We start from the raw sequence: 27,226 nt of genomic DNA, 5'->3' as shown, positions 1-27,226 counted from the left end.
CATTTAGTAAAGGATTTAAGGTCCTGATCTTAAAGTGTGAAGAACAGTGTTATAGGCACTGATATTTGAATGAAATACAGTCCTCCTGGAGCCTACTGGGAGATAAGGCACATATACATGTAACTATAATATACAATAGTATGCAATAAAGGCATTGAAGAAAGTGTTATGTAAGGTGCGTAAGTTTAAAAGCTGTTAATGAGGGTCAGGGTTTAGGGAAGGTTTCATAGAAGAAATGGCCTTTGAATTGGGCTTTAAAGGATATGAAGGGAATTCAATAGGCAAAGAGAGAAAAAACTATGTTGTGTCCAAGGAATAATGAGTTGAACTATGGTTCAAGTGTAGAAGACAGAGAGGGAAATAACATGAAAATTTTGCTAGTTTATGAGAAGCAGGCAAAACTGAGAACAGAAGACACAAACTATCAATATTACGGTATAGTAGAGGATATTATTTTTTATTCTTGGACCTAGCAGTCTCCATGCTGTCAAGCAGATTCCAAAAAAAAGTGAAAGGGAGAAAGCCAAAATTCACTAAAAAAAAAATTTATTATTATTTTTTGCCACATAGGAAGCTTGATTAATAGGTCTCATTTTCTAGGCTATCAGAAATTTCTACTTCTTTTGATACTTTAGTTCCTTATCCTACTTTAGATCCTTTAGTGGATCTCAAGGTCATGAGCCCAGGAGGGGCCAGGTTCTAAATTTTCTGGAGTTATAAAACACTTTTTTTTTTTACAGTTACAAAACCTTTGTTCATAGTCCTCTCTGTCCTAAACCCCTTGAGTAATTAGAGCTCTGAGATTATTGTGTCTAACCTGTCTAGAAATAAGGGAATACTGCTGCCAATGTCCACTCTTCAGAGACCTATTCAGCAGAGGTACGGATCCAGTTCCCAGATCAAGAGTCAGTAAAAGGAGGCCAGCCAGCAGAAAAGGCACCAAGTCCTTCTCCCTTTTCTCCCTGGAAACAGAAGTACACATTATTCTTCTTGCATTCAAAGTATATTTGATTGCTTGTCCTCAACAGATTGGAATTTTAATGATGTAAACAGTTTCAGATGTTTATAAATATTTTTCTCTCTATTTTGTAGTTTTTTATAAATTGTTTTGGAAGAGTAAAGGGCTAGTATTATTTGAAATAGTGTCATGTGGACAAGGGAGAAGACTGTTCTCCTTGCCCCAGGAGTTGGAAGTAGCAGAGAGTTAAGGAAAATCTTCCTAAGAAAGCTGTCCAGGGGTGGCCAGGTAGCACAGCGAGAAGGACAACCGGCTGCAGTGTTGAGAAGACCTGGAGATCGAATCCCGGGCTCAGACACTTGGCACCCACCCAGAAACACCTGGCCGTGTAACCTTGAGCAAGTTACTTAACCCCAATTGCTTAGGGGCGGCCAGGTGGCTCAGCGAGTAAGAGCACCGGCTCCAGTGTCAGGATGACCTGGATGGGCTCGGATACTCAGCACCACACCCAGAAATAACTGGCCGTGTAACCTTGAGCAAGTTACTTAACCCCGATTGCTTAAAAAAAAAAAAAAAGCTATGCAAAAATGAAATTGGTTATCTCAGGAAGTAGTAGCTTTCCCCTCTCAAGAGGTCTTTATAGGAAGGCTGAGTGACCACTTTTTTAGGTATATTGTTGAGAGGATTCTAGCTCATGAAACTGATGAGCCAAGGTCCCCTGACTCTCAGATTCTGTGATAATATTATATATGCATTTTAACAAGTACCACAGAAAAAACAGCTCTCACTCAACGAGTTATCCATGGTTTTGTGATAGCCTGTTAGGCCTGCTTTTCAGACCAATCTACAACCAGCCTAACTATATGTTTTATGGCCTATTCTCCATTTACTATTGAGAACTTTGCTAACCTCTAGCCTGCATGACATTGTCCTAGGGTACTGCCCAACTTTACATATTACTCTCTGCCTTGCATAGTTCCCAATTAACCAGACTAGCATTCTTCCTTCCTTCCTTTTTTTCTTTCCTTCTTAAAGAATTTTTATTGATATTTTCTGCTTCTAATGCTATCGGAATTATCCAAGTATCCCTCCCTCTCCCCTTCCTAGAGGGCCATCACATATGACAGTATTTTTTGAGAGGAAAAAAAATCAGCACAAAGTATGGATGCATTGAAAAACACTGAAAAAAATGGGCAACGTGTAACATCTGTGGACTTTCACCTCCACAAAAGGGTGGATTGGGAGTGTCTTCTCATATCTCTTTTAAATTCTGTTTGATCTTTACAATTTTGTTACAATTACTTTTGATTTTTTTGGTGTGCATTTTTTCTTTTCATTTACATTGTTGTAGTTGCTATGTATATTGTTTTCTTGACTCTGTTTACTTCACTTTGCATCAGGTTTCTTCCTCTTGTCTGTTTTCTATGGCCAACTGCTGGTATGAGAACTTTTTTCCAAGAGCGCCTGAAGCTGTATGTTGACTTGGGTGGGGTGCCCAAAGGAACGTGGAACAAGGGCGGGGAAGCGGTGCACAGCACAAAGCACAGAGGAGACTGGATCTCTCTGCCTTTGCGTGATTTGCCATCATTACTCTGCATAGAGGGGCTGGGTGACTCACGCATTCCCGTGACTCACGCAGACTCTCTCTTAAGTTGGGGGAGGGTGGCCCGCAAATGGAGGTGGTCCTCCTGAGGCCCATCAGTACGATGGGCAGACTGTTGTCCCAATGCGCACCGCCTTCACTTTAACTCAAGCTAAATTCCACACGCCTCCTCCCAGCAGGCGCCCCTGGCCTAGTGCTCCGGTATCGGACTTGCGTTCAGCAACTCCCGGGTATAGGACAGAGCGTCCACCAAGTTCTCTTTAACGTTCTAGCTCCGGTACCAGCCCAGCGGTTCACAGAGCTGCAGAGCCTAATCCCCGCCCTCATCCTCCTCCAGAGCGTGGGTTAGGGAGCGCACAGGGGGCGGGCCAAAGCTGCAGCTCGAGAAGAGGGAGCGAGGGTGGGAAGGCCGCGTCTTCCTTAGCTTGCGAAAGGCAGAGGGCTACCGTTCTGCAAAGGGGAATTAGAAGCTGGAGGCGACCTACTCCCCAGAGGTGAGCTGAGTCTAGCAGAGCAGCTACCCACCTTTCCATCTTGCCCTCAGTCTGGGTCGGGGAACCTCTCTTGAAAGCGGGAGTCTTGGATCGTTTGCCCACCCTGCTGTCCCATGACATTCCTGTCTAAACTGCCAGAACGAGCCCTGGGGAAGGTGGCTTGTGGCGCTGGTTGGTGGGGGCGGGCAGACGGGTAGGAGCTGGGACTCTGGACTACATTCCCGGTTCCTCAGCCTCTCTGAGCGCACTCGGTCCCAGGTCGGAATGTAGAGGGCAGAAGCAGGAGTGTAGTGCTGCCGAGGGGAGGCACCTGAGTCTTTCTGCGTCAGGCAGGAAACGAGGCAGCTAGGTTCGCTTAGTGCTCTGGTCCTAGCGACCGGGAGATTAGGTTTTGCACTAGAAGCACCTGACAATGGGGGGCACGACCTTTGCCATCAATCTAAGGCAGGGGGCCCATGGATGTTGTAAAATCCTAGATGAAGATCTGGAAGGGACTTTATAGGCCATCTAGTCCAAATCACTCGTTTTACAGATGAGAAACTGAGACACATAGAGGTTAAGCCATTTAGCTAGTAAATATCTGAGGCTGTATTTGAAGCCATTTTTTCCTGGCTCCAAATCCAGTGTCTGAGGTGGCATTTGAAACCAGTTTTTTTTTTTTATTTAAAGTTCTGAGTTTTAAATTCTTTCTCTCCTCTGCTCTCCCACCTCTCTGAGGTAAGCAATCAGATATACATTATACATGTGCAATTATGTAAAGCACTTCCATACTAGTCATTGTGTATAAGAAGACTTGAATAAAAGGAAAAAATGAAAGAAAGTGAAAATAGTATGCTTCCATCTATATTCAAACACTATCAGTTCTTTCTTTTGAGGTGGATAGTAGGCTTCATCTTTAGTCCATTGGGATTGTTTTAGATTATTGCATCGCTGACAATAGCCACCTCATTCACAATTCATCACGGTGCAATATTACTGTGTACAATGTTCTTCTGGTTCTGTTCACTGTGCATCAGTAGATGTCAGTCTTTCCAGGTTTTTCTGAGATCATCCTGCTTGTCATTTCTTATGTAATACAATAATATTCCATTATGATCATATATCACAGCTTGTTTAGCCATTCCCCAATTGATGGATATCTCTTCGATTTCCAATAATTAGCTACCACAAAAAGAGCTGCTGTAAATATTTTTGTACAAATAGGTCCTTTTCCTGTTTTTTTTTATGTCTTTGGGATATAGATCTAGTATTGCTGGATCAAAGGGTATGCACAGTTTTATAATCCTTTGGGCATAGTTCTAAATTGCTTTCCAGAATGGTTGGATCAGTTCATAACTCTACCAACAGTGCATCAATGTCCCAGTTTTCCCAGATTCCCTCCAGCATCTAACATTTTCCTTTTTTGTCATATTAGTCATTCTGATAGGTGAGAGGTGGTATCTCACCCTCAGAGTTGTTTTAATTTGCATTTCTCTAATAAATAGTGATTTAGAACATTTTTTCATAGATTTGATTTCTTTGTCTGAAAATTGCCTGTTCATATCCTTTGACCATTTATCAATTCAGGAATGACTTGTATTTTTATAAATTTGACTCAGTTATATATCTATATATATAGATATATAAACATAAACATCTATATATACAGATATATAAATATCTATATATATATGAAATAAGACCTTTATCAGAGATACTTGTTACCAAAATTTTCTCCCAGTTTTCTGCTTTCCTTATAATTTTGGTTGCATTGGTTTTGTTTGTGTGAAAACTTTTACATTTTATATAATCCAAATGATCTATTTTACATTTTCCAGTTTTCCCAGCAATTTTTGTCAAATAATGAGTTTTTGTTCCAAAATCTTGGATCTTTGGGTTTATCATAAAGTACATTACTGTAATCATTTACTATAAGGTAATTTGTACCTAATCTATTCCATGATCCACAACTCTATTTTTCAGCCAGTACCAGATTGTTTTGATAATTATCACTTTACAATACAGTTTAAAATCTGGTATGGCTAGACACCTTCTTTTATATTTTTTCCATTGATTCCCTTGATATCCTTGTGCTTTTGTTTTTCCAGGTGAATTTTGTTATTATTTTTCTAGCTCTATAAAATAATTTTTTCATAGTTTGATTGGTATGGCACTGAATAAATAGATTAATTTAGGTGAAATTGTCATTTTATTATATTAATTCAGCATACCCATGAACAATTAATATTTTTCCATTTGTTTAGATCTGGCTTTATTTGTGTGAAGTATTTTATAGTTGTGTTCGTATGGTTCCTGGGTTTGTCTTGGCAGGTAGATTCTCAAGTATTTTGTATTGTCTACAGTTATTTTAAGTCAAATTTCTTTTTCTGTCTCTTTCTGCTGGACTTTGTTGGTAACATATAGAAATACTAATGATTTATACGGGTTTATTTTGTATCTTGCAACTTTGCTAAGTTTGTTAATAATTTCAAGTAGTTTTTTAGTTGATTCTCTAGAATTTTTAAGTATACATCAGATTATCTGTAAAGAGTGGTAGTTTTGTGTCCTCATTGCCTATTCTAATTCCTTTGATTTCTTTTTGTCTTATTGCTATACCTAACATTTCTTTTTTAAAAAATTTATTTATTTACTTTTAGTTTACAAAATTCAATTCCACAATCCCTTGAGTTCCAAATTTTCTCCCCCTTCTAATCCTCCCTCCTTCCCCCCTCCATGGTGGCTTGCAATCCAATATAGGTTCTACAGATACCTTCACATTAAACATTAGTCAAGTTGTAAAGAAGAGTTATAACCAATGGAGTGAATGAGAAAGAAGGAACAAAACAAAACACAAAAAATAGAGAACAAGTAGTTTGCCTCAGTCTTCCTTCAGACTCTAGTTCTTTTCTCTGGATGTGGATATCCCTTACCATCATGAGTCTTTCGGAGTTGTCTTATAACCTTGCATTGCTGAGAGGAGCCCAGTCTATCAAAGTTAGTCATCAGAGATACGATGTGTCTATAAATGTGTACAAAGTTCTGCTCTCCTCACTCAGCATCACTATTTTCCCAAATAGTTTATATAGTTTTGGGATTAATTGTTCTTTAAATGTTTGATAGAATTCACTTGTGAATCCATCTGGTCCTGGAGATTTTTTTCTTAGGAAGTTCACTGAAGTTCAGTTTCTTTTTCTAAGACTGGGTTATTTAAGTATTTTATTTCTTCTGTTAATTTGGGTAATTTCTATTTTGTGAAATTCATGCATTTCACTTAGATGTTCGAATTTATTGGCATATAATTGAGCAAAATACCTCCTAACAATTGTGTTAATTTCCTCTTCTTGGTGGTGAATTCATTCCTTTCATTTTTTGATACTAGCAATTTGGTTTTCTTCTTTCCTTTTTTAAATCAAATTAAGTAATGGTTTTATCTATTTTATTCCCCCCCCCCCCCATATAACCTGCTTCTAGTTGTATATATTCAATTTTTTTACTTTCAATTTTATTAATCTCTCCTTTGATTTTCAGGATTTCCAATTTGGTGTTTAATTGGGGATTTTTAATTTGTTCTTTTTCTGTTTTGTTTTTTAGTTGCATGCCCTATTTATTGATCTGTTTTTTCTCTATTTTATTGATGTAAGCAATTAAAGCTACAAAATTTAACCTAAGTACCACTTTGGCTGCATCCCATAAGTTTTGGTATGTTGTCTCGTTATTTTCTTTAGTGAAATTATCGATGGTTTCTATGATTTGTTCTTTTACCCATTTATTTTATAGGATTATATAATTTAACTTCTAATTAATTTTTAGTCTTTCCATTGTCCATTATTGCATATAATTTTTATCATGTTGTTATGTGAAAAGAATGCAATTACTATTTCAGCTTTTCTATATTTGTTGTGAGGTTTTTATGTCCCAATATATGTTAAGTTTTTGTGTAGGTGACATGTAATTCTGAGAAAAGGGCATATTCCTTTCTATTAACATTCAATTTTCCCCAGAGATCGATCATACCTAACTTTTACAGATTTTTATCCACCTCCTTAACTTCTTTCTTGTTTATTTTTTGGTTTAGAGTTATCTAATTCCAAGAGGGGAAAATTGAGGTTCTCTACTAGTATAGTTTTATTATCTATTTCCTCCTGTAATTCATTCAATTTTTCCTTCAAAAGTTTAGATGCTATACTATGACTTCATTGTCTATGGTACCTTTGAGCAAGGTATAGTTTCCTTCCTTATCTCTTTTAATTAGTTCTGTTTTTTTTGTTTTTGCTTTATCTGAGATCAGGATTGCTACCCCTGCTTTTTTTTTTTTTAAGTACAGCTGAAGTATAATAGATTCTGCTCCAGCCCCTTACCTTTACCCTGTGTGTGTCTCTGTTTCAAATGTGTTTCTTGTAAACAATATATGATAGGATTCTGATTTTTAATCCATTCTGCTAAACAAACTGTTATTCAGTTTTATGGATGAGTTAATCATTCACATTTATAGTTATGATAACTAACTGTATTTTTTCCCATGCTATTTTTTCCTTATTTATACCCCTCATTCTCTTGCTCCCCACCGTTTCCCTCCTCACAAGGGTTTTACTTCTGATCACCACCTTCCCCAATCTACCCTCCCTTTTATTGGTCCTCCTCCCCCCATTATCCTTGTCCCTTGATTTCCTTTTTTTTTTAAGCAATTGGGGTTAAATAACTTGCTCAAGGTTACCCGGCCAGGTGTTTCTGGGTGGGTACTAAGTGTCTGAGCCCAGATTCGATCCCAGGTCATCCCGACTCTGGGGAAGGTGCTCTTACACACTGTGCTACCTGGCCACCCCAAGATAGACTTCTGTATGAAACTGAGTGTGTATGTTATTCCTTCTTTGAGCCAATTTTGATGAAAGTAAGGTTTAAGCTTTGCCTGCCACCCCTCCCAAATCTTCCCCTCCATTATAATAGCTCTTTCATACCTCCCTCCTTCTAGAACAGTTCTGAGGTGATTTTCTAATTGTTTGGAGGGGAATTTGGCCAGCTTCAGAGGGTTCCTTCCTTACTACTCCATTTTGGCAACAGAAGCAAAACATTTTTCCAGGTTCCAAATCCAGTACCCAGTATACCATGTGCTATGTAGGGCCTTCTCCTAGGGTCTATAAAGAGTGCTAAGCCCCACCCTGCACCCCATCTTAGAGCAAAAAAAGAGTACACAAGTATGAGAAAGTACAGTGGCATGTGCCTTCTGGCCCTCTAAGAATACTATTAATAAATGGTGTGATTAATTAATATCTACTTTAAATTGAAATTTGAAGATAATTGGAAAAGCCTTAGTTTTAGCTCCTTTCAAGAATCCTCACCTTTCAGGGGCTGCTAGGTGGTGCAGTGAATAAAGCGCCAGCTCAGAGTCAGGAGGACCAAAGTTCGATTCCGGCCTCAGACACTTAACACACACACACACACACATACATACAAACTAGCCGTGTAACCTTGGGCAAGTTACTTAACCCCAATTGCCCTCCAAAAAGGCAAAAAAAAGAATCCTCACCTTTCAGAGGAGGAGAGTAGGTAAGAACCTTGGGATAACACCTGGAGACCTTGTTCCTAAAGCTGCCATTCTGGAGTAATTAGGTACTGAGTCTGTCCATAAGAATTCACAGCATGTCACAGGCTGTGTTTCCTGAATTATTTGATATCCTATTCATAATGAAATATGTCATGAGCCCATCATAGTTAATATCCAGGTTGTTGAATCGTCTGACTTTTCATAACCCCATTTGGGGTTTTCTTGGCAGAGGTACTGGAGTGCTTTGCCATTTCCTTCTGCCACTCATTTTATAGAGGAGGAAACTAAGGCAAACAGGGTTAAGTGACTTGCCCAGGGTCACATAGCTAGTTAGTGTCTGATGCCTGATTTGAACTCAGGTCTTCTTTACTCCAGGCCCAATGCTCTGTCCACTGCAACACCTTTTTTTATTGTTAAATCATTTTTCAGTCATGTACAACTCCCATGACTACTTAGCTGCCCTATTATCCAAGACTGTAATTTTATAGATATATTTGAAAATATTGTGACCACATTGATGCCTTTAAGTAAAGCTGGGGAATTCGACTTCACCCAGAAGTTGCTTTTGTCATATTGTGCTGCCTAAAAGAAAAACACTGAGGCACAGTTGCTAGTTAATAATTTTTTTTTATTTGCAAGAGAATGAGAGAGAGAGAGAGATTTGAATGCAAACTCAGCTTGGTATTTCTTTAGGGCTTCTTTTATACAGAAAAACAAAATTAAGAAAATGTGAACTCTATTCTGATTGGCCTGCCATTTCCTTCCCCAACTCATTTTACAGATGAGGACCTTAGACAAATAGGGGTTAAGTGACTTAGCTAGGGTCACACAGCTAGTAAGTGGCTGAAGCTGGATTTGAACATGGTTTTCTTGACTCCAGATCTGGTGATCTATCCATTGCACCATCTTCCTACCCTTGGGACCTTGGGTACTTAACCTCTCATTTTCTCCTCCTTTCCCGAAGCAACTTTCTAAGAGTACAAATTACAGCCCATCTGCATTGAGAGAAGTTCCTCAATGATGACTCCCTACACAGATGAAACCACAAGCAGATTATTTTTTTTTTAAGATTCTAGGTGTTGTAGAAACAAAGACAAAAATAAAAGTCCCTACCGTCAAAGAGCTTATATTCCTCATAACCATTCAGTTACCAAATTCTGTCAGTTTTCCCACAGTTAATGCCTCTACATATTCCTTCTCTACTTCCACTGCTACTACTTCAGTATTAGGGTCCTCATGACTACCTGCCTAGACTATTACAGGTCTAAAAAATGAATGTTTGAAACCTGTCTTTACATGTAATTGAGAAAAAATGCTATTTATAAAATAAAACAAAACTATGTAAAAAAAAATACAAGTTGCTTTGAGAGAAAAAGAAAAAATGTAACTGATTGCTGAATGAGGTCAAATGCCATACAGACAGAACTTTTTCCAAAGGGGTGTTGCTAATGTTAAGTAAACACTAACCTGGTGGTAATAGTAATTCTTTTTCACTTTCTTATGCAGCCTAATAAGAGAAGAGCCTAGAGGCAAACCTGAATTTACTACCATGGCTTCTGAACCTCCTCATGAGAAACATGCTAAAACTCCACACTTAGCACCAGATAAGTACCACCAGGTAAGGCTTTTTACTCTGGGAAATTAAACTGTGATATCTAAGTGGAGGGCTTTAGTTACAGACAGCTTTACAAAGCTCCATGCTTCTTTTTGCTTGTAGATTTGGCACCTGTTAAAAATTAGTACAAGGAGAATTAAGAATGAAAGACTTCAGAAGAAAATCCTCTTTAAAAAATTTTTTTAGTTTTTGAAATTTATTTTTTATGTTCTCTGGCTTGTTTTTATTCAAATCCAGATGTGAAGATTGGCTATTATTGCATCCAAATTTATGTTTATTAAATAGCTACTATGTTTTGGACCCCGAGGATTCAAACTAAAACTAAAATAGTCCTTGTCTTCAGGGACCTGACTTCATAGTAGGGGTGGAGAGAACAACACTTATCAGTTGAGAAATTATATTTGTATTTCTTTTTGGAAGGTTAGGATAGCATGGTCTTCCTTCAGGGAAATAAGTAAGACATTTGGTTGAGAGCTAAGAGATAAGACCCAGTACCCGGCCTCAAGATGCCAGGCTAATAGTAACTGGGCAAAGGTTAATGTGAATGAAGTTCAGGGTTTGGGTGAAATTTAAGAATGTAAGGGATAAGGTCCAGAGGAGGGAAGTTGAGAGGCAGTTCCAGGCAAGAGGCCAGTTAATTCACAAGTGGAAAGAAGAATGTGAAGACTTAAGTAGATAGCTGCCACTGTGAAAACTGAGAACTATAAAGCATTAATGGTTAGAAAGAAAAGGAGCATTTGCATTCCTTCCAGAAGAATTTGCAGGGATATTTATCCTAACAGCAGCACTCCTCCTAATCCAGAGCCCCTGTGGGATATTCAAGACAACCTGCCAGCAAGCTCCCCTTGCCTTGTTGCATGCAGCAGCAGGAGCCGGCTTGTGACTCCATGTCTATGCCGTGCTTGGGGATTAGTGTTTTGTGGAGGAGCCAGGTGACTCTGAGGTCAAAAACAGTCATTCTTCATCTCTAGCATAGAATCATATGGCCCAACGCTGGCCTCACTGGGAAAGGAAGAAAAGGAACAGTTGGGGTAGATGAAAGGGCCAGCTTGAGATATCTATGGGTCACTAAAGAATCCTGGGATAGATGTGTGCAGCCCTCATCTAAGGGAAGGGACCATTTCCTTTTTGTCTTCATATCCATTTGTCCCATAATAGGAACTTAATGAATGCATGTGTGTTGATCAGTTTCTCCCTGATCTAAACCTAACAGCTTCACAACTCAGTCCAAATTGAATTATTTGAATGAAGAGAAATCTGTGGGGAAGGAGACTATATCTAACAAAGTTGGGAGATTGACCCAGAGGAGGAAATAGTGACAGGCTTATCCACCTTTCTATCAGACCTCTTGAAACAGAGTGATGAAGGTCAGAAACCAGTCTATTGTCCCCAGTGCGATTTTTTGTTTTTAAGTTTGGAAGTGGTAAACTGATCCTGTGGCTTTTTATCAGTATGGAACAACTTCCATTAAGGAAACTCCCTGCACAGGGGCAAATAGCAACTACTCTAATGTGTAGTCTTAGTTACTTGGGGTACTAAAGTTAAGTGACTTTTCTGATGATCACAGGGTATTTACCGTATTAGAGCTTGGAGTTGACCCTAGACCTCCTGACTCCAAAGCTACATGGATTGGTAAGACATTCTCCAAGAAAGGACTTACGTGTTTTTAGAGCCATAATTCCCTCCGAGCAAAACCCTTTGATGTGAATAGCAGTAGTAATTCCATCCACACTCACCCTAAGGATTCTCTAGAAGGGCTCTTTCTTTAGGAGTCACACAACTCCTGGCACTGAAGTTACAGTCTGATATTGGCAGTATTTCTATCCTGTGGATCTTGCTTCTTCATCTGAGCAGCTACTCTTGTTCAGATCTTCACAATGATCCCCCGAGTATAGCAAACAGGCAGGGGTGTGTTGGTAAATGTTTAACAACTGAGTTCCCCTCAAAAAACTATGTTTACTCCATATGTATTTTTTTTTGGGGGGGGGGGGAGAAGGCAATCAGGGTTAAGAGACTTGCCCAGAGTCATATAGCTAGTTAAACGTCTAAGACTGGATTTGAACTTAGATCCTCCTCACTCCTGGGCTGGTGCTCTATCTACTTCACCACCTAGCGACCTTTTTCTAATTAATATTCATTATTTACATTTTCTCCATCACTTTCTTAAGCCTAGAAAATAACAAAGCAACAAATCAAGCCGTGGTGTTTACCATTTGCTGATTTCCAAGGTGTAAATACTCATACTGAAAATTTAATAATCGTGGTTCAAGCTGGTTCCAGCACACCACCCTGCATGCAGATACTGATAATTTGTTTCAATTTATTGGCCCTTGCCTGCAAAGGCGTGGGATATTTTTGTTTCTCTTCAGATCAACAAGCCCTGATACAGCTGGCTATACCTCTTTCCACACTAAAGCCACAGCATCACCTTAAACATCCTATATAACATCTTATAAAATGTAACTGCATTTGCAATGGAATCTGCCAGCTAGAATTCATTTCTCACTGGATACAATATAAGAATCACACCCATTCCCATTTGAGTCCTGGGGGGGGGGGGCTTCCCATCCCCCTTCATTCAGCTCTTATCCTTCCAAACGTCTTAATTCAGCTTATTTCTATAACTCTAAAGCTTTGGGGTTCCAAAAGCAAGCTATCTTCCCTCTTGGAGAGTCAGTATTGCTTTGGGCCACCTGCCTGTTGAGTTTCTGTTGTCCAACTAGGTCAACACAGGACTTTCCCTTCTCCTATATGCTTTCAGACTTATTTCATCAGCCATCACTAGCAGAGCCATAGAGTTCCCAAAGTAGAAGGTTCTGAGGTCGGGGAGGCTAGGTGGCCCAGTGAATAGAGCACCAGCCCTGGAGTCAGGAGGACCTGAGTTCAAATCCAGCCTCAGACACTTGACACACTTACTAGCCGTATGATCTTGGGCAAGTTGCTTAACCCCAATTGTCCTCAAAAAAAAAAAAAGGTTCTAAGGTGACAGAAAACAAGCCTCAGTGTGAATTGTCAATAAAAATCTTTGGCAGAAAAAAAACAGAAGATAGGGCCAACCTCTGAACCAGGAAGACCTGGGTTTGTGCCTAAGGTCTGACACATAGTAGCTATGTAACTTAAGCAAGTCCCATAACCTCTTGGTGCTCCAGGCAATTTTAAGACTCATAATAGATGCCAAACTACATAGGTAAAAGGAATTTCCTCACCAGAGTTCCCTGTTTATGCCTTCTCTTTAATAAGCTAGTGGGTTATACTGCAATGAAATTACAGGTGTGATCAAAAAAAATATGCATGGACATCTGAATTTTAAGGAATACTGCAATATTTTGTTCTGTGTCTTTTTTGTTTTTACATCAATCTTTTTCTCATATAGCTTATTCTCTTCTCTGTTCAGTGAATTTTCCCTAGTAACAAAAAGGGTTAAATAAAAAATTGATGTGTCTGACAGCTCATGATAGCGTTTCACACTTATGGTCCCCTCACCTCCATAATGAAATGAGGGAAATACCTTTACTCATCTTTTCTCAGGGGCCATGCTTGCTCACTGTAAAGATCGCTTCAATTTATTGTTCCTTTCATTTATGTTGTAGCTGTTGTACATGTTATTTTCCTGGTTCTGCGTATTTCAAGTTGCATTATTTCACACGTCTTCCCATGGTTCCTTGCATATCTTATTCCCTTCCCACAAATACCTCACTTGTTTCTTGTTCAGTCATTTAGTCTGAACTAGTCATTTAGTCACTCTCTGTGACCCCCATGGACCATACTGTCCATGAGGTTTTCTTGCAAATATACTGGAGTAGTTTGCCATTTCCTTCTCCAGTGGATTAAGGCAAACAGAAGCTAAGTGACTTGCACAGGGTCACACAGCTAGTAAGTGTTTGAGGCCAGATTTGAATTCAGATCTTCCTGATTCCAGGTCCAATGTTCAATTCCCTGAACCATATAGTTGTTGTTTCTTAAAGAACAGTAATATTCCACTAGACCAGTTTGTTCAGTGATTCCCTAATTAATGGGTGCTCACATTGATTCCAATTTGTTACTACTAGAAGAGCTACTATAAATATAGGGCGTTCCAAGTCTTAGTGTAATGTGAAGCTGTTGAAGACTTTTGGAACATTCTCTACTTTGATGTATATACAGGAATTTCTGTCCTTTACCTCCATAGTGTAACATGCCTAGCAATGGAATCTCAATCAAGGGGTATAGATCTTAGTCACTTTTTCTCTTGTTATTCCAAGCTGTTTTTCAAAATTGTCCACCCAGTTTAGAGCTTCACCAATTAGTATGCCTATTTTCCTTCAATATGAGCTACTTCTGTCTTTTGTTACATTTTTTCAAAACTTCATGTAGTCAAAATGGTCTACAATCCTTTTGTAAGCTTCACTATCCCTGATTTAGTTAAGAATTCTTTTCCTGAAGAATAACTTTAATTACATTAAACTTAAAAGGTTCTGCACAAACAAAACAAATGTAGCCAAAATTAGAAGGAAAGCAGGAAAGTATGAGGAAAATTATAGCAAATTTCTCTGATACAGGCCTTATTTCTTAACTATATAGGGAACTGAGCCAAATTATAAAAATCAGAACCATTCTCCAGTTGATCAGTGGTCAAAAGATATGAACAGGTAGTTTTTAGAAGAAAAAATCAAAGCTATCAGTAGTCACATTTAAAAATGCTCTAAATCACTATTGATTAGAGAAATACAAATTAAAACAACTCTGAGGTACTACCTTATACCTATCTGATGGGCTAATATAACATTAAAGGAAAATGACAAATGCTGGAGGCGATGTAGAAAAACAGGGAAACTAATTAAAGCACTGTTGGTGGAGAACAATTTGGAATTGTACATAAAGGGCTATAAAGCTGTGTATATCCTTTGACTCAGCAATACCACTACTAGGTTTGTAGGCCAAAAAGATCCAAGAAAAGGGAAAAGGATTTATTGTACAAAAATATTTGGAGCAGTTCTTTTTGTGGTGGCAAAGAATTGGAAATTGAGGGGTGCCCATCAATTGACAAATGACTGAACAATTTGTGATATATGATTGTGATGAAATACTGCATGCTCTGAGGAATGATGAGCAGGATGCATTCAGAAAAACCTAGGGAGTCTTATATGAACTGATACAAAATGAAATGAGCAGAACCAGGCAAACAATATACACAGTAACAGCAATATTGTAAGGGTGATCAACTGTGAAAGACTTAGTTATTCTGATCAAGACAGTGATCCAAGACAATTCCAAAGGGCCCATGATGAAAAATGCTATCCACCTCCAGAAAGAGAACTGATAGATGACCTCTGAGTACAGATTGAAGCATATTTTGTTCACTTTCTTTATTTTTCTTTGTTTTTGTGTGTGTGTGTTTTCTTTTGCAAATGGCTAATATGGAAATGTTTTGGATGACTTCCCATGTAAAATTTATATCATATTTCTTGCCTTCTCATGGGGTAGGGAAGGAGCAGGAAGGAGGGAGAGAATTTGGAACTCAAATTTTAAAAAATTAATGTTAAAATGTTTAAAAATGTAATTGAGAAATACTTAACAAAGTAAATAACATATTGAAAAAGAATTCCCCTCCTGGGCTTAGCAGTGAAAAGCACCTCCTTTCATTGGCCTCCAATTTTGTTATCTTTACTAATTTGTGGGGTATGGGAGTGAAACTTCATAATTGTTTTGATTTGCATTTTCTCAGTTGTTTGTCATCTTTTGTATGGTTTTTAATAGTTTGCAATTTTTCTTTTGAGAGCTATTTGTTCATATCCTTCAGTGCACATAATAGATGGATAGATAGATGATTTTAAAAGGCAACAACAAAGAGGATAGTTCTTGGTCTTTGATGGTATGGGATGGGATGTGTGATTTCATTGATAAGGAATTCCCAATAAAGAAACTCCATCTACCAATGTGGATCAACATCTGTTCTGCAAATTAGTGTTTGGAGAGTTGCCTGGGACATTGAGAAGTTAAGTGTCTTGCCTAGGATCACAGACAGACTTGAATTCAAGTCTTCCCAGCTTCAAAGTCAGCAAAGCCAGGTTGCTTCTCTGTTAATAAGATTAATTATATTAATTGCCTTCCTAATGTTGAGCCATCCTTGCATCTCTGGTATAAATCCAATTTGGTCACAATGAATAATTTTTAGATATGTTGCTTGAAGTTTTTTTCCCCTCATTTTTTTCATTCAGACAACTATGTGGTACAGTGGGTAAAGCACTGAGCCTGGAGCCAGGAAGAGTTGAGTTCAAATCCAGCCTCAGACACTTACCAGCTGTACTACCCTAGTCAAGTCACATAATCCTGTCTGCCAATTTCCTCAGCTATAAAATGGCAGTCATTATAGCACCTACTTCCCAGAGATGTTGAGGACCAAATCAGAATAATATTGTAAAGTGTTTGGCACATAGTAGGTGCTTAATAAATGCTTCTTCTCTTCTTTTCAAATCAATAAATTCAATGTTCATTACTTTTTGTGCTATTTTGTAAAAATGAAAGACTCCCTCCCCAGCTACTGTTGGAAACAGGCACCAGAATAGTTTGGTGAAATGATTCCCCTGTGTCTCCTCCAGAGGAACCATGTGGAACATTTTTCTGATGATTTCAGTAAACAAGAGACACGGTTTTCTTTGCAGAGCCTACTGTTTTGTCCTAAGTCAAAAGTCCACCACATGCACCGAGGAGAGATCTCAAAGATCATCCGGGAATGTAAAGAAGAGAGTTTCTGGAAGAGAGGTATTTCCAGAAGTTTTTAAATCCTTTGTTAAAACTATGTTTGTGGGATATATTACTGACAATTGTCCAAACTATATTATAGCCTGAAATTTATGTTAATACTTGATAACTTTTTTCATTTTTTAATAATAAACTTATTTAAAAAGTAACAATGACAAACAACTCCTGTGATTTTCAGTGTTTTAAGGCTGCCTAAAATTTAAGATCTAAATTCCCTCAGGATAGAACCACAGCTGTTTAACAGGATGCTTTCATTGATTATCATGTACCTTACTCAGTGCTATCTTAAGCACTTTCAATTCAAGAAAAGTTTATTAAGCAGGATACTGTACAGAATGTTGAAAACACCAAAGCATAAAGTAAGCAGCTCCTGTTTCACAAGTAAAGACTTTCTGGGAGGCAAATGGGCACATAACATGGAATGTGTCTAGACTAGTCTTATTTCACAGATAAGTTCTGCCTTGGAGTGAGCCTACTAGAAGGAGGTATAGCATGGCAGCATTTCTATGAAATGGAGTCTTATTTGTATTGTGCTACTAAAATTTTCATCTAGTACATGCATTCAAAAATCACATAACTTCTCTGGACCTCAGTTTCCTCATTATAAATAATTATAAATAAATTATAAACAAAATAGATTTGCATAGCACTTTAAGGTTTGCCCCACACTGAACATAGATGTGATCTTATCTGATCCTTACACCAGCCCTTGAAATCTGGCACACTCCTACTATGACACTTAGTGGCCAAAAGAATGTTGGACCAGATGCCATTCAGCTCTAAGTAGATGCCCTTCGGCTCTAACTTTACGGGAATTGAAGAGAACTTGACTTTAAAATGGTCCTAGTGCCTTCTGTTGTTCTGAGCTTGCACAGTGCTATTGTTTCCCCTCTGAGATCACATCCGGTTTATTCTGTATGTATATTGTAGGCATATAGTTATTTGCATGCTGCTTTCCTCCTTGTGAGCTCATAGTCAGGAATGTTGCTTCTGCCTTTCTTTGATTCCCCAGTGATTAGCATGGTGCCTGGTACATAGTAAGCTCCTGATAAATGCTTGTTAACTTGATCTGACTTGCTCAGTGCTTGCCAATTTTGGCACATTTGGCAATTATAGAAATGCCCTCTGCATTCAACCTCAGCTATCTAGAAAATTAGTCTAGTAGTTCCGATTTATTTTGCTTCAGCATGTCTATTCATTGTCCTCCTAGAACCTGACACCTGATCACTCCCCAAGAAACTTGGATGATTTTCTAAAAAGTAATTTATGGTGTCCTAGTAGGCTTATTGGAGAAGGAAAAAGCAAAGCACTCCAGTATGTTTGCCAAGAAAATGCCAAATGGGGTCACTAAGAGTCAGACACGACTAAAACAACTGAAGAACAGCGGTAGGCTAATACTTCAGTATGAGCCACTTACTGTTTATCAGCAAGACATATAAGTACTGAATGGAAAAAATGTTGCTGTTGGATTCCTTTTTTCAAGGTTGATAAGAAGAATTGCATTTGTCACTGTGTTCTGCTGTATGTGAGAGGTCACTTTGACACTTAAAATAAACAGAAATAGAACTTGCCAGACAGAATTACCTATCTCAAAAATTCAAAACTAGTGCCAGCTTTGTTGATTGTGTGTATGTATGTATGTATGTGTATGCTACATAGCACTTGGTACATTGTGGGCGAATAATATATGTAATCAGCAACTGGACTGGTCTCTGGCCCAGAAACTTATGAACTATGAACGAGAAGCTAGAGTTAAGCCTGGGTACAATGAAGGTAAAAGAAGAACCAGACAGGAGCTTTACTCTTTGTGCTGTAACTGTTAAAAGGAAATAAACTCAGAGCAATTCTTACTAGTTTCAGAAGTTGGATTTCTGGGGAGACTTTTACATTTTATTTGGGAGACTTTATTATTTACTTATTATTAAATATTTTATTAAAACTCAAAATTTTAAGGGAATAAATTTAATTAAATTGAATTCATTTGTCAAAATTAACACTGAAATATTAAATGAAATGTTATTAAATGTTATTGAATATTATTTATTTTATTTGAGAGACTTTTAGCAGCTTCAAATATTCAGAAGTGTCTTTGTTTTTGCAGCTCTTCCTCTGTCCTTGGTAGGGATGCTCATTACTCAAGGACTTGTCCACAAAGGTATGATTTAAAATATTTGGTTCTTTAATTCTGGAGAGTCAGTATGGTGTTTTGTAAAGACAAAAGTGACTTTATGGCCAGGAACACCTGGGTTCAAGTCTCTTCTCTGAAACATAATGTCTGTATGACCCTGACCCTGGGCAAGTCACTTAACCTCAGTGCTTCCTAGGGCCTCTGTATTACTGTAAGTGGTAGAGATGTTATCAACAGGCAGTGATGAAGGAAGTTGCTCATAGAAAGCTCCCTGAACCATTACAGGTCCCCTTTCCCCACTTCATTCTAAGTAGTACACTCTAGGTCTCCTTCCTGAGCTGAAGGCACCCTCCTTGCAGGCTGCACTTCCGAAGTGTGCTAAGGGTCAGAGCCCATTTCCCTCCTTGTTTTTCCTTTCCCTTCCCCTTCCCAAATGGTCCCTTAGATTAGTCAGGCTGCCTCAGTGTAGAACACCAAAAATAATGACAAGAAACCACTTCTTTTTAAACTAACCAAGTCACCTCTGTACTGTCCAGCAGCCTCAGTGGCTTGGTTTACTTTGTACTCAACTGAAACTAATAAACTTTGAGCAGTCTTTAAAAAAAAATCTAAATCTCTGTGACCATGGCTAATTTATTCTCCTTTGAATTAGAAACCGTTCTAACCATTGCAGCTCCATTCGTGAAAGTTTTGTTTGTGCATATGGTGCCCACCTCTGGGTTAAGTGCTCCTTGCTGGTTCCTAAGATAGCCATTAAGACATTCTACTACTCTCCACCATTTACCACATACTCTTTCTCCATTTTTTCCCCTTGACATCTATTTCCTTCTCCACCTTAGGTATTTACTTCCACGGGTGGTAGCTAAGGATAAAAGAACCACTGCCCCCTGTTTTAACCCATTTTATTAAATTTCACTACTCAGAATGCGCCACCACTTCCTACAGGGACAATGGGAGAAAATGTCCTAGTTCACTTTTTAAGACTCCCATTGGGAATGATGGCAGCATATTATAATGTCTTCTAGAGGCCAGGGAAGAGCTGACTAAGCTATTTTAAGTCCTGTAAGGCCTTTGTGATAGCAATTAGGCATCCCCAGGTGTTGTACAGTTTAAATTAAGATACAGAGTGCTTACTAAGAATGAGTCTGAACTATGCAGGCTGGGTAGAGATGGGGGCTACACCTGTGATTTCATTAGTATGGGGATCTCCCTCTATTGATGCAGGTTGACAACATACAGTTTTGGAAGCTGACTTGCTCAGCATCACACTGTGTCAGAGGCAGGATTTCAAGCCAAGTCTGTATGGCTCTGAGGGCACGTGGCTCTGGGCAACATATGGCACTCTGTTCAGAATATCTTAACCTTTTTTGTGCAATGGGACTCTTTGGTAGTTGAGATGAAACCTGTGTGCTTTTCTCAGAAAAATGTTCTAAACATATAATTCCAAAGGAAACCAATTATATTTAAATAAAAATACAATTTTTCCCATCCAGACTGATAGAGGGCCTGAAATCTGTTCATGGACCCGTTGGGGGTCCTTGGACCCTAGGTTAAAAACTTCTCTGCACTCTAAAATGATACAGGCTAAATATATTGTGAAAATTCAGAACAGTAAGGGTGCTAGACGGGGAACTATGTGCTTTTGAACTTGGTGTCTATTTTATTTTATTTGCTGACCTTAGATAAGGTCCTGAATTCTCTGCTTCAGATCTAACTACAGATTTGCTGCTCACTTAAACCCAGTGTTTGAGTTATAAACTTTGAGGTAGTTTTATTAACATTAACCTCAATGAATCATAGCAGAGGTATTTTTTCATAGAACTGTGTAAGATCTTCAGAATGATTCTATGTAAGGAATGATTGTACAAATTTCCTTGATTTTCTGATTTAAATTACTTGCAGACTGAAATAATTTATCGTTGTATGTTCTATTGTTTCTTAGGTTATTTAGCATCGAACCCAAGATTTGGATCATTGCCAAAAGTGGCACGTAAGTCTTAAAAGATAACTGAAAAGAGTCAAGTTAGAAGGGGGATCATCCCTCAGAAAGCATTTATTAGGCACTCATTATGTGCCAGGGCAGTGGAAAACCCTGGAGGTACAAAGATAAGCAAAAACAGGGTTCCTGCCTTCAAGAAGCTCTCCAGTGTTTTAGCAGTGACTTCTGTTTTTCCTGACCTAGTGGGAACAACTGGGAAATGCTTCCTAAGAATGGTGGGATTTGAGCTGAGTTTTGAGGGAGCTAGGAGATGGAGGTGAGGAGGGAGAGCACTAGTCACAGGGAAAGGCACAGGGTCACAGGATAGATGCAGGGGTGGGGAACCATATGTGACCCTCTAGATCCAGACTTCACAGAACAAATCCCCTTAATAAAAGGATTTGTTTTGTAAAACTTGGACTCAGTCAAAGGACCGCACTTGAGGACCCAGAGGGTTACATGTGGCCTCAAGGCTGCAGGTTCCCCACCCTGGATAGAGTATTGTTGTGTGAAGCACCTTGAATAGGCCAGTGTAGATGGATGTGTAAGAGTAAAGTTCAAGAGGACAGGAATGACAGGAAGGGCCCGGGTTGTGAAGGGCTTTAAATGTGAAACAGAGAATGTTATATTTGATGTTTGAGATAATAGGAAGCAACTACAGCTTACTGACTAGGGGTAGGGGGATGACTCAGATCTAAAGGAACGTTCACCTCCTATTGGGGGGAGACAGCAAGTACATCTCTAAGTATCTACAGAATAAATGCAAAGTAAATAGAATAGTGTTGAGAAAGAAGGCACTAGTATTGGTGGAATTGTTGCTTATACCACATCTTGTACCACAATGAAGTGAGGGATTCTTGAGGTGTAAGTGGGGAAGGGATGCATTGTAGATATGAGAGATAAGGGTGAAGAAAAAAGCTTTCATGAGCACTTACTGTATGCCAGACACTAAGTTCTGAGGATACAAATACAAAGAAGCAGGGAGCTTATATATGAGTAATAGAGGAAGGACAGTTTGGCTGGGTAGCAGAGTGTAGGAAGCTGTTGAAAGCAGTTAGAAACCCTCACACCTACCAAATAAAGCAGAAATACATTGCAGATGGTCCTCAGGCATCCTGTTTTCCTAGTTATTGTCCAATTAAAATGAAAAATTTCTAGTTGCTGTCTAATAGAAATGTGCCTTTCTCTCCTTGTTGCTTTTACCTATGCATTTAGTGGTTTCAGTAGTGTCTCAGAAGTAATAACAGCTAACATTTATGTGCCAATTATTGTGCTAAACACTGTAAATGTTACCTCATTCCATCCCCACAACCCTGAGAGGTAGGTGTTTTATCTTCCCTATTTTACAGATAAAGAAACTGAGGCAAACAAGGTTAAGTGACTTGCCCAGGGTCACATAGCTAATAAATGTCTGAGGCCAAATTTGAATTCAGGTCTTCCTGATTCCAGGTCCAGCGCTCTGTACACTGTACCACCAAGCTGCTTGGTCAGAATTTCACCTTATAATAACCCAGCCAAATGTAGTCTTCTAGGAATATAGTATGTGTGAACGTGAGGTCCAATTGTGATATATTTACTACATACTAGGGTATGGACCCCTAACTCTAGAATACTATATCTCTAACAAAAATCATACATTTCAATAATACTCTGTTATCAAACTTAAATATCAGGAGTGGAAATAATATTTAGGAAATAGGGGATGGAGGCCATTTCCAAACCAGGTTGCTTGCATTCTAGCCTTCCTCCTCCTCCCAGTAGAACTTGGATTTTGCCCCTGGCAGCCTGGGTTCTGATAGGTGAGCCTTGGCCATGCCTTTCCGTATCCTTGCCCCACTTTCCAAATCTAGCTCCCTTTTATGTGCACTTTCCACAAGGTTGAGATACAGGGTAGAGTCTATCTCATTTGTTTATATTTGTATCCCCAGAGCTTAGCACAGTGTCTGGAATATAATAAGTACCTAATAAATGCTTTTTCTTTCATTCATCTGTACTGGGAAGTGCGTTCTCCTTTTCCCTCCCCTTCAGCTTGTGTGAGCAGAAGGCACCCTCACCCCCTTAGTCCATGAATAACACCTTCCCTCTTTTCTTGGGATGGTTACCTACCCAATGTCATGGAGGCCAAACATGAGTTAATATAGGATGTGGAGACCATACATGACCACAGGCAAAGTAGCACCCTCCCCTACTTCCAGGAGAAAGCCCTGTCCTGGAAGTGACACCCTTACCTCAGCTGGCCCAGAGTTGTAGCTAAGACACAAGCAGCTTCATCACCACCTCTCTCCCTTCTCCCCCTCAACTATTACTACTACCAGTTAAACTCTCAAGAATATCCAGTTTTTCCAAGTCTCTTCTGGACATAGATAAACTTTTGTTAATTAAGAACATTTTCTAGGAGGATTTGTAAATCAATTTCTTAAAGAGATGAGAATTGATTCTGTTTTAAAGCAATACATAGGTAACCATTGGATAAGAGTTTAAAGGCTAATTCAATTATTTTTAACAAAGGCTAACATTTTATAACCTGCTTTTACAGTTGCTGGCATCTTGGGATTTGGCTTGGGAAAGGTGTCATACATAGGAGCATGCCAGAATAAATTTCACACCATAGAATTTGAACTTCGGGGGGCAGGTTTTGGTCCAGGCCATAACAGGTAAGTGGTTCATCCTGCCAAGGGAAGGTAATGGAAGAGAGAAGTGATGGGGTGGCAAAAATTGGATGAAAACTCACTGATCTTCTGTGGCTGCCCAAACAGTTTCCAAAACTGATTCTACCCCCACCCCCACTGAAGGTCTGGCCAAATCCACAGTTTCAGATAAGAGCTTTTCTAGCACTGCCTTCCCCTGATAGTTCCTTTCCTGCTAGAAAAGCAGCAACCTCTATTTGTGATAATAATGCCCTCCAACTACTTGAATATACATTTATTTCATTTGATTCTTTATATCAACCCTGTAAGGTAGGCAGACAATTTTAATATCTCCCTTTTACAGATGAGGAAACTGAAACTAAGGAGCTGTCACTTGTCCATGGTCATACTAACAAAGCAGAGCCCAGAAATTCTGACTTCTAGGACAGTAGCTGGGTTTTTTTTTTAGCTTTGTTAGTTTTTTGGTTTTATTTTTAAGATTGGATCTCCCTGCCCAGGCTGGGAGTTCAGCAGCCACACATGGGCCGATCCCATCACTGATTAGCACTGGAGCTTTGATCTTTTCTTTTTCCAGTCTGACATGGTTTCCCCTTCCTTAGGCCTCCTGGTGGCCCTCTGCTCCTGGGGACTCGCCATATGTATCAGTGCTGGTCATAGTGTGGACCCCTGATGCCAAAGCTTGGCATTCCTGAGCTCATGCAGTACATCAGCCTCAGCTTCCCCCATTGCAGGGATTACAGGTATGCACCAACCTGCTTTGGTGCAGTCCATGTTCTCAAGGAGCCTACATTCTATCATGAGATACGTATGTGCATGTGTAGGCATATGCAAAATATACATTGAAGCATATACAAAGTGCCCATGTGGGCATATACAAGGTAACCTTGGAGAAGGGGGTGTTAACAGCAGAGGAAGAGGGGGATAGACCAGGAAACCACCCAGGTAGAGAGCAGTTGGGAGCTCTGTATTGGCATAGAGTAGAAAATAAAAGAACTATGGACAAGTATGGAAAGTAACATATTATATATACATACACTGCATTAACTTCTGTTTTTGAATGGACATTTTTCCTCTTAGAAGAATTAGTTACTAAATAAGTATTGTTTTTTGGTATATGGCATAGCATTATTAACAATATCATGTGTGACATCCTCATTGTTACTTTGCATGTTAGAGAAGTTTCACACACGCACGCACACACAGCAGCTAGGCAGCATGTGGATAAAGGATAAAATCAGGAAGACTCATTTTCTTGAGTTTATAACTGGCCTCAGACACTCACTAGCTATGTGACCCCCGGTCAAGTCACTTAACCCTATTTGCTTCAGTTTCCTCATCTGTAAAATGAGCTGGAGAAGGAAGTAGCAGACCACTCCAGTATCTTTGCCAAGAAAACCCCAAATGGGGTCATGAAGAGTCAGACACAATTGAACATACACACACACACATGCATGTGCACACATATAAGTATATGTGTATATGTATATACATATATACTGCAATATATATGTGTAAGCTGCATTGTATCTGTGTGTGTAAATATATAGATATACATATATATTTTCTGTATAATGTAGGCATGATTGCAGTTATCTCAAAATGATTGGACAAGGACAGAATTAGAAGTAAGGTTTTAAAATTTTTATTAGTTTGGGTCTATTTTTATTGTATTGTAGAGTTGATTAAATGTAAATAGGAAAGTATCAGCATTATTTAATACATATTTATAGCTCCCGGCTTTAGCTGGAGTTCTTAAAAATGTGAAAAGCCAGAGCATATCCCTTAATGGTTTGTCAAAAGCAGAGACTCCTGAGAGAAAACTTGAACGATCTCTCTCTTTGTGCTTCCTGATTTTAGGCACTGCCTGTACACCTGTGAAGACTGCAAAACAAGGCATGAATTGAGTCAGAAGAGTGGTTCACAGGCCTCTGCTTCCTAAACTGGTGCCTTCCCAGGCCTTTGCATTTCATGTTTCCTTTGCACTTCATATAAGATACATATACCAGACTGGAACAAAATGTATGTTGCTCTGTACTCATCAATACTCATGTTTTATACATTTAACTATGATATTAAATCTTAATATAGTGAGACTCCCTACTTAAGTATATAAAGCTTTTCATCTGAGTGTTATGGTTATTCTCCTACTTAAAAGCATGTTGAACCAGAATTTACTGAGATAAGATCTTCTCGAACTTCCTTTCAGTAATGTTATCTGACTTCTGTCTGTCCCATATTGCTCCAATGCTCAAGTACTCTGATGAAATGGGGGAAGAAGATGGGATATGGTTGTGTAAAGACATGTACTAGGGTGAGGGTGTGAAAGGAAAAGGGCAGGAGGTATCTTCTAAAACGTGAGAGCCTGATTTTTCTTATTTAAACCAATGAGCATGCTCTGTTTGGAAAATTATAGTATGAATACATTGTACTCTGGACTCTTTAGATGATTTTATGGCAAGATACTAGGGTAGTATTTCATAATGACTTCTGTCCTTCCTGACTTGAACTTTTGAAAATATTTGTTCTCTTTAGGTAGCCTGCTTAATGACTTTATATCTTATCCAGCACTTGAGCAGCTATCTATTTCAGTAAACTATCATTTCATTGCATTGCTAATGGACTAAAAATAATTTCCAAAATATTTAACTTATTTCCAGAGAAGTAGTTTAGGTCCTGGGAGAACTATTGAAAGAATTATTTCCTTCTTCCAAGCATCTTTAGAGTCCATTGCTGGGTTCTTAGTACATACAGAATAAACTGCCTTCTGGGAGATAGTTTAACTTATGACCAGAGTCTCTTGGATGTGATTCTTCACAAAAGGTTAAGTTTTTCATGTTAGTATCTGTAATAATGCATCTTGATATCTTCTCCACAAAGACAGAAAAACTTTATTCAACTTTAATGACCTGTTTAACAGGATATTTTAGAATAGAGGAAAAAATGTTGAACAGATATTTTTAAAAAAACAAGCCTCTTTAGACTGTAACCTGTTTTTCAGTAAATAAAGCTCTCTAAATCAGAACATGGAGCCAATCTCTTTCTTGCTTCTTGGATACCATTTAGGACTTGGCACTGATAACTTGCAGAGTGAGTCAATGGCAACTGACAACTCTATCTCTGGGCTGTTGGCACAGCACAGAGTGTAGAACAGAGTGTAGAACTGGGCATATTTTGTCTCTGCTCCATAGAAAATAAGTACACAGGTGCCAGAAATATTTAACACTGTTAAATAGCACCTCCAAGTCATGGGGCTAAAATTGGAATAGGGGCATGTGGGGCACCAGGCAGATGAGACAGTTGGAAAAAGTATCCCTTGCTAAAGAGATATGACATCTTAATTAACTCTTCTCAATCAAATTCAGCTCTATTTTGTACTGCCCTCTGTCCCTACATTGTCATGATATTAAAGTAAACCTAGTACAGTGATTAGTTCTAGAATAGGGGTTCTTAATATGGGATCCGTAGACTCCCAAGGAATTTTGATAGATTTCAGGGGGTCTGTGCAATTGGATGGGGAGGGAGGGGAATTACATCTTTTTT

General features: G+C 38.8%; 1 protein-coding gene and 1 long non-coding RNA gene across 2 annotated transcripts; one reads left to right on the top strand and one right to left on the bottom strand.

Moving 5' to 3' along the window:
- Window positions 1-432: 432 nt before the first annotated feature.
- Window positions 433-4,990, bottom strand: LOC138174992 (uncharacterized). Its single transcript, XR_011171844.1, has 2 exons — window positions 3,087-4,990; window positions 433-962 (listed from the first exon to the last, which is right to left on the bottom strand). It is a non-coding gene; the product is annotated as an uncharacterized lncRNA (long non-coding RNA).
- Window positions 2,574-26,708, top strand: OCIAD2 (OCIA domain containing 2). The gene is made up of 7 exons (XM_069105211.1): window positions 2,574-3,055; window positions 10,083-10,194; window positions 16,833-16,932; window positions 19,034-19,087; window positions 21,003-21,050; window positions 23,575-23,692; window positions 25,544-26,708. Exons 2-7 carry the CDS (start codon window positions 10,126-10,128, stop codon window positions 25,623-25,625), a joined length of 471 nt encoding a protein of 156 aa, XP_068961312.1. The 5' UTR covers window positions 2,574-3,055; window positions 10,083-10,125; the 3' UTR covers window positions 25,626-26,708.
- The last annotated feature ends 518 nt before the right edge of the window (window positions 26,709-27,226 follow it).

Source organism: Petaurus breviceps, unplaced genomic scaffold (assembly GCF_028583685.1).
Source record: "Petaurus breviceps papuanus isolate PSGF00001 unplaced genomic scaffold, PetGlider_PUasm1.0 76, whole genome shotgun sequence".
Lineage (NCBI taxonomy): Eukaryota > Metazoa > Chordata > Mammalia > Diprotodontia > Petauridae > Petaurus > Petaurus breviceps.
This window is presented reverse-complemented; position numbering and strand designations above follow the sequence as displayed.